Source organism: Acanthisitta chloris, unplaced genomic scaffold (genome assembly GCF_000695815.1).
Source record: "Acanthisitta chloris isolate BGI_N310 unplaced genomic scaffold, ASM69581v1 scaffold18590, whole genome shotgun sequence".
Lineage (NCBI taxonomy): Eukaryota > Metazoa > Chordata > Aves > Passeriformes > Acanthisittidae > Acanthisitta > Acanthisitta chloris.
The window spans coordinates 107,557-115,901 of record NW_008651332.1 but is presented as its reverse complement, the minus strand read 5'-3'; the positions used below and the strand labels follow the sequence as shown (position 1 = coordinate 115,901).

General features: G+C 39.9%; 1 protein-coding gene across 1 annotated transcript in view; it reads right to left on the bottom strand.

Annotated features, from left to right (window-relative positions):
- Positions 1-7,193: 7,193 nt before the first annotated feature.
- LAMA2 (laminin, alpha 2) overlaps positions 7,194-8,345 on the bottom strand; it is a gene marked incomplete at its 5' end in the record, with an annotated part of 106,567 nt that continues 105,415 nt past the window's right edge. Inside the window, one exon of the mRNA XM_009072898.1 lies at positions 7,194-7,224. Coding sequence (XP_009071146.1) covers positions 7,194-7,224 — 31 coding nt within the window. The remainder of the gene's footprint in view (positions 7,225-8,345) is intronic.

The following is an 8,345-nucleotide window of genomic DNA, read 5'->3' as shown; positions in this document are numbered from 1 at the left end:
CATTTAAAACTCCTGCTGTGCTTCCTACTCCACTCCTGCTTACCTGATTGGCTGTTGAGAGCTTCTGGGCTGGAGAGGTCTCTGGGCTGCTGCTTGGGTGTCCCTGAGATCTGGAACCACCCTATAATATTGAGGTTCTGAACTGATGCCACTGAGCACCAGACTGAAAATCAACCATGAAACATCTTGAAGGAGGAGTGTCAGTAAAGGATGTTTCTGATATGATATTAAGTGGAATTCCTTAGATTTAAATTTATGCTGTAAATCAAAGCCATTGAGGAGGATATACAGCATTCAAATTGTTTGCCTTTTCTTCTCAATGTAGTTGATGGTATCCTGTTAGTCTCAGTGGGTGTGGATCCATGGAGAGCTTCACAATAACTCTTACTTCCATCTGACAATTTAATATGATTATGCTATGACACTGAAGTGATGCAGATAACTCTATTTGCTGCTCTACATGTTAATTCCATTTTAGCAATGAAATATGTGATGAGCAAATATATAAAGAATTCTAGTAGCATCTGGCAGTTTCCAAAAATTGGGTAGGGAAACAGTTGGAGAAAAGCGTAATCAAATTATTTGTACATCTGGAGCGTTTAATCTTCTTTTGCTCCACAAAAATGTTCCTGTCCTTTTTCCCCTTTCACATAGCTATTTCTATGGCTAGGAATGTGAAGTATACTGAAGTGAGTTTTATTTCAGTAACGTCTGTCTCACTGTGGTTTTTTCTTAGTGTTTGTCTTGTCTCCTTGTTATGAGATAGCAGGTGCTTAGAATGCAGCTCTCTCCACAGTATGTTTACACACTTCCAAGGTAAGGTGACATGAAGTTTTGCCTTCTGGCCACCATTCAAATGAAGTTTGCAATGTATTAAAAGAAAATGATTTTCACTTCCTCAAAGTCATTGATAAGACAAAAAGTATTAAAATTTACAGAAGAAGCATTGAGAAGATACTGTGTTACAGACTTTCTTGTTTGTGCTCTGCTATTGAAAGATATGGATCTTGCTTGTTTTTTGAGAATGTGTTTGTATTGCTTTTAGCAGCAGTGAAAAAGCCACTACTCATTACTACCTAGTCAAGCAGAACAATTGTCTTCCTCATTAGAAAATAATGTAATTCTCTTTTAACTAAAATAACTGCATGTGAGGATTAACAAATTGTTGAAAACTTTCACTCCTGCACATATATAATCCAGAAAAATTGTTGTTATTTTTCACTATTATTTTCTTTGTTCTAAGTAGCCTTTCCACTGGGTTCATGAGTATATTTTGGCAGTTTGTTTGCAGAAATATTGGAGAAATATAACTAATATGGTGATATTAATGCAAACTGACATGCACAGAAATTTGTGTCAGAAAAATGAAGCAGAGGACCTTGCTGTGGGGTTATATGGCAAGAGAATCCATCTTCCAAACTGTGGCTGAATTTGCAAAGTGTGAGTGGTGATTACAGTTGGCTGACTTGGTTGCCAAAGTGGGGCACTTCTGTAGGAGTTGACTTTTCAGGAGAGAAGGCTCAGAAGAGCATGCTTTGTTTGCTGTTTATTAATTGGCACTTGTTGCTGTGCCCCAAGCTGGGCATCTAGAGGCAGTCACAAGTATTAGTTGTTTACAAAAAGCCTTACCCAGTCTTGGATCCATGAATGAAACCAGTGTAGATGTGCTGAATTGTGTTTCTTCTGTGACAGAGAAGGTGAAAACAGCAGAAATGTCAATCATTTTGGCGCTGAAAGATGAATGATTGAGCTCTTCCCATACCACCTTTATCTTCCTCCACTTCCTAACCAAAGAGGACAGCTTTTCAGGCAGTCAGCCCAGGAGACTTATGTGGAGTCCCAGGCCATGGGAAAGGACAGAATGTGTGCCAGTGGTAGCACCAGTAGAGGCTTTCCAGAGGGCAGGCAGGACCTGTTGTCCTTCTTCCCCTCACAAACTAGAAGCAAATAGCCTGGTCCTGAGCATCCATGGCAGGGAGGGAATGAAGTTTCAGTTACATCTGGTTTGTTGTGGCCTTGACATTGTGGCACTGCACCTATGGAAGTGCCAGCATTTTGCCTACTCCCTTGCCCCAAGTCCAAGCAGATTCAGAGAGGCAGATAGATAATGCTTACATTCTGTGTTTCAGACACAAGATAAATTGCTTTCTCCTTCTGAAAGGGCTAAATGGTATTTGTCTTTTTTTAATAACTAAGAAGGGGAGAATGGTCTAGGAACAGCTGTCAGGGGAAGAAGAAACCAGCCTGTGCTTCTTGCAGGTGGGCAAGACCAACACCATGCCCAGCTCCACAGTTCCATCCTAATCCAGCCTCTCTTGCTTTCTGAGAAAGAACCATGGCAAGCTCAACATGTGCTGTACATACAATAGTTGTGCTTTAGTCAGCTGGCATTACTTTAAATAAGCTCTTAGAACAATATAGGCAGATTGAATAGAGTGTCTGTCAGTGAACTGCAAGAGGACTATTTAGAAATGCAGTAATACAATGGTTGCTACTGATTGGAGTCTTGCTCACAGTGAATTAATTCCAATATATTTGCCTCTTCTGATTCTACAGTGTTTGCTCTAATTGCATCATTGCCTTGGAGGGACAGTAGCTCTTCATCAGCTTGTTCAAATTGTGTCTGGAGACAATGTGACAAAATGTTGTCTCCCTTACAGTGAAAGAAGCCAACTAGATAAAACACCAGTTCCTTAATGTGGTTGCTCATTAACCATGAAGAGAACGATTTTAGCTGTATTGCTACAATGGTTGACTCCTCCATGCCCTTGTCTCTCCAGTCATATTAAGTGGGCTTCAAGACAAGGGAGTGAGTGATGAATATTTATGCTGTTTATTACTTTGAAACAGCACTAACCATGAGCAGATCAGCAAGAGACAGACTGACAGAGTGTGCATGTCTAACTGCTGTGAAAAATTAAGAACATGCACCATTGCTAAATAAGCTCATTCTTTTTCACTGCTGCAGACATGGATGTCTGGTTTTGAGGGAAGACTCATGGGGAAAGAGAGAAGTTGAATTGGATTTAATTAATTTTGTTTCTTAAGCTGACATCACTACTGAGGAAGTGTAAGAGGGTTTGCAGTGTATGTAGGCCTTCTTTAGAGACACTTGGTTGACAGCTCTTCCCACAAGTGGAGAGGGGAATGTGAGGTCATATTTTATTTCTATGCCATGTGAGGTTACATTTTTATGAGATGTCCATGTGCTTGAAGAGCCTGTGCAGCTGATGACAGCATAGTAATTGCAGTGTTGGCAGCAGCCCAGAAGGAAGAAACAATACACACATCCTACCATGCCCACCCCTCTCCCCATCCTGCACACACCTCCTTTCCCCAGTTTTAACAGCCTCCTGAAAATCTGTCTGTATCATCCCGTGGATGCGACAGTGATTTTTGGAGATGTACCTGAGTATTTTGTCTGATAGATGCATCACAGCTACACCATATGCATTGTTAGCAATTTCCAGCTTCACAGTGTAGTCATAGATCACACAGCACTTTCTTTAGCATCTAATAGGCAAGGTAAGGCCAGTGGCATACACTCTTGAAAAGCAAAGAAAGTGATTAGAACACTACAGCTCATTTTTGTTTTCTAGATCTATAGCACCCCTTGTGCTTCAGGTGAGTTGGTTTTAGACAAGTGGAATTGGTTTTCCATAAAGGATGGAAAAACTGCTGATGGATTTCGATAAACCTCTGCCTGCACTGGAATTAAAGCAGTAACTGTGTTACTGCTGTGGCTTTCTTTATGGTTTTGCTGGTTCTTTGCATCACATATTTCCTCAGAATACAGTTAATTAATACACGAAATTCCCCTAGTGCCCAAGCTATCCTGATTGTAACTGGCATGAACACAGAATTGAGACATTGAGACTGGGGACTGTGAAAGATGTGATTAATTCTGGGTCTACTCCAGTGGGTATATTCTAGTGGACCATTTCCTGGACTATAATTTCCATATAAAGACAATGAAAAATAAGAGGAATACTCAGTATAGAAAAGTAGTAAATTTTCTAAGCAGTCTTAACTGACTAAAGTTACCAGGACCCAGACCCAGGAACTTGATTCTATTCACAGTGTTTAGAAATCCTGCTCTCCCTCATTTACCAGGGAAGAACATTGCTGAGTAGCCTCATTGGGATTTATGTGCCATTTTTAGGCAGGGAAGGCATAGCAAATCTTACCCACAAACAGTAAGCAAATTAAACAAGATGATGTGTTCAAACTTCCTAATTCCAGTGTTTAGATACCTACAGTTTCAGTCTAGCAGACAGAATTCCATCAGTGACTGCTGTTTGAAGTAACTTTTCCTTAAAGGTTTCTCTGCTGTCACTCAGAGTTGCCTCTCCCCTTACCTCCTGTTCCCTCACCTGCCTTTGTAGTCTCCCTTTCCTCTTTTTTTAAATCTCAGTTGTTGGGCGAGGACCTGTCACACAAAATGTTGGCCACACACACAAATCTTTATTGCATTTTGGCAATTTTTTTCTACTGCGAAGGAAGGTTGTGCATTAATCCTTAGAAGAAATATTAAAAGACTAATGGTTGTTGCAAAGCATTGATAATTCCTGGACCCCTCATGTTCCTGTCACCTGCACTAGGGAGAGTAGAGACCCCATGCAGTATGGAATCATTTCTATCACAGGACACCCTTCCTTTATTATTGCTGTCACTGTTCAGGGCCAATCTATATGAAGCTGCATCAGAGCTACTCAGGTGTGTCTGAAGAAAATCTGTCTTTGGTAGATCTGTACATAATTCTTTGACATGTTATCTTGGAAACCACAAGGGAGTCTTATTGATTTTTGGTGGAAATTTGCACAGAGGGAACTGAAGGCAGAAGTTGCAAAGGATAATCAAATAAAACAGAATGGTGTAGTTGTTGCATTGGGTAACTTAATTTCCTGTGGTTTATGGGTTTGCCATAGGCATGCTCTTTGTAGTAAGCCCAAATTATGACATTTGATTGTTAATACAAAAATGGATGAGTTAATATTCCTAAAGCATCTTAAATATGTGTACTTAATAAATACTATGTTTTGTTACTAGTTTGTATTAAAAACTTGGCAGCTGTTACCAAAATTAGTCTACAACTTTAAGACTTTCAGTTCTGGTTATGTATTTATTTTATACATATCAGCAAAAAAATGTTTTCTTCTTTTATTAATTTGGGTAAGACTATTTTTCTTCATGGCAACTAGATACATGAAGTTAAACTCAGAATGAACTTGGTTGCTTAACTCCCCTTGCATCATAGCTTGCAGCTGTAACCATGGCAGTAATTTCTAGTGAGAATGCTTAGTGTAGCAGTACTAGCCTGCAGTAATAATTCTCCATAGTAGAACAGCTACGGGTGTGTGAGGTGTATCACCTGGCCTTTTTTATTATTTTATTATTCCCAATTAGCATGAAGCTTTAACTACTTCTAATCCAACACAGGCTTTCTTAAGCTGGTGTAAAGTACTGGATGTTGGCTTCATTGTGGTCACCACCGTTACATTCAAGTTGCAAAGCCACCAAAATAAATTTATACTAGTTGGGGTGCAGTAGATCAGAGTCTTCCAGCCCTTCCAGGTGGGTCCTGGTTTGGGCATCCTTCATAAGGAGGCCAAATGCCCTCTTGACTGATGGCAGTGTCTCAGTTTTTAAATGGTTGCTTTGCAATTTCAAATCAGCATCCCTTTCTAAGCACTGAGCCAGAGGCAGATCAGTATGACTCAACCGAATTTGCACTGCTGTATAAAGCATGTGCTGACACAATAGTTTTATGACCTTCTCCACAAATGGATGCTGTGTTTTAGGTGGATGTGTTATTTAAGGATGGGTATGGCTCAGTTAATGTATGCATTAACAGGGATATTCAAATATACCTTTTTCTACTGGTTCTTTTTCATTACACGGGAAAATGAGCTTTTGTTGCTTTGTTTGCTGTACTTGATAAAGCCATGTATGCCTCTTGCCCTTCCATTTAGAGGGGAAAAAAATGTAGAGCCTTCAGACTGGCTAATGAAATAGAGGGACAAACATGCTCATTAGCTGGAGTGGTGGTTGGCTCCTGAACCAACTCTTCCACTGTAAGGAAGCATTTGATGCTCTTAGGAGACTTGCTTATTTCAGTGGACAATGGTTCTGTTTATTGAGTTTGTGCAAATGCATTTGATTTAGTCAATTTAGCCTCTGCATTTAAGCAAATTACAAGTTAGGACTCAATCAGCAAGAGGTAAATTAGTTTGAACGCATATAAAAGGATCTTGCTGAGGGTAAATTTACAGTCAAACCATTACATGGAAATCATAATGTGCAGTACATGTCAGGTTTGATAAATGAAGCAGGACTGTAAAATTGCCCTTATCTTGAAGTGTTGCATTTAGCCAGCTACAGAGCTGAAGTGCTGTTATGTCTGCTGTCTTGAACTGGCTCAGGAGAGAGAAATCTCTCCAAAGCTGGAATTACTAAATTGAAAAAAGACAAGAAGGATTCTTGCAAGTGTATAAGCTACCCAGCTCTTCTTTCTCTGCTCCCTAGTCTCCTCCTCAGCTGAGACACTTGCCAAGTATATGCACAGAGGGCTGATGCCTGTTAGGGAAAGGCATTATCAGAGGAGAAACCTTGTGCTCAAACACAAATGGGGAATTACTGCCTAGGCCATTGCTCTGTAAATATGAGAGGGTAAATTAGGTGCCCTCTTCAAGCCCTTTCTACTGTGTGGTGGAGGTTTTTCATTGTTTGGGGCTTTCTTTGCTGCAAGACTCTTTCCTCTAGAGCTAGGCTATATGCATCTCTTTCAAGAGAATCCCCCATGGTAGAGGAAAAGAATTATTTTGCTTTCTTGATTGCCTCAAATCAGCCACATAAAAAGTGGTAGAAAAAGTCAGGTAGCCAGAGAGTTTTTTGTTTTGAAATTAAGAATTTTGTACATTTTGAAAATATATTATCTCTGTGAAGAAAGAAACCGATTGATGTTCCTAAAGTGACTAATTATGTGATCATTAGTGCAAAATACTATCAGTCAGAACTGTCACTTCTTATATACCACAAAGCAGGATATTGCAAAGATGTCACACCACAAAGTGAAAGAAGAAATAGTTTATTAAAAAACACCATGGAAAAGAGAGAGGCCATTTAAACAATACTTTTTTTAATTTAAAAAATGTTTGGTGGGGGAAACAGAAAATGGTCCATGAACTAGGCAGCTAAATGGTAAACTTAATTCTCCATCTGTTCTAGTACTCTTAACAGTTCCTAAGCAGCAGCAGCATCCAATGTCTTTTATGGAATCACATTTTAGAGACTTTACAACCCAACATGCCACTGCCAGCTGGTGTTTGAAAGCACACTGCTGCTGCAGTTCAGTATACAAAACTACTTGGAGGCTTATAATAGCAGATGCCTTGCGGATAATGTATACAAAGGTGTACTTGTGCACTGCAGCCATACTTACCTCAGTCTTGTACTGAATGTCTTAGCATCTTGCAAACTTAGCCTTAGAGCTATGGTATGGATGAACTTTGAGCTTACTGTACATCTTGCCTTACCAGGTTTAAAGTGGGTATGTTGGATTTTGATCAGTGATGACTGCTTAATCCTTTGTTACTGTAACTGGAAAGCGGCATTGCTGTCTTCAGTTTGTATTTTTCAAGCATAATGTCTGGATATATGTTTTTTCCTTCCGTTTTCCATTTGTAGAATCGACAATAAGCAACTTGGAGAAGAGAAGACTGCGTGGAGACCTCATAGCAACTTTTCAATATCTGAAGGGGCCTACAAGACAGCTGGAGAGGGATTCTTTGTTAGGAACTGCAATGGTAGGACAAGGGGTAATGGGTTCAAACTGAAGGAGGGAAAGCCTAGGTTGGATGTGAAAAAAAGGTTTTTTGCCATAAGGGTGGTGAGACACTGGAACAGGCTGCCCAGGGACATGGTGGCTACCCTGACCCTGGTGGTATTCAAGACCAGGCTGGATGAGGCCTTGAGCAACCTGATCTAGTGAGGAGGTGTCCCTGCCCATGGCAGGGGGGTTGGGACTACATGATGTGTAAGGTCCATTCTAATCCCTAAATTCTATGATTCTATGAACTTAATAGAGTAAGAAACAGTCTTGAATTTTCTGGCCCATAGTAACTTAGAAACTGTTGAGAACCCTCCCTAGACCCATAAATCATTAGCTTCTTGTTGTATAGTTGTAAACTTCAGAAGTGCAGCCAAAAATATACAGACACATTGAGAAGAATTTTATATATATATTTTTATATATTCTGTCATTTACATGAGAAAAGCCAGAAACAAACCACAGTGAGCTATTTTGGCCCTGGTGTAGATTTGCAGATGAATTACTTCTGTCTGTA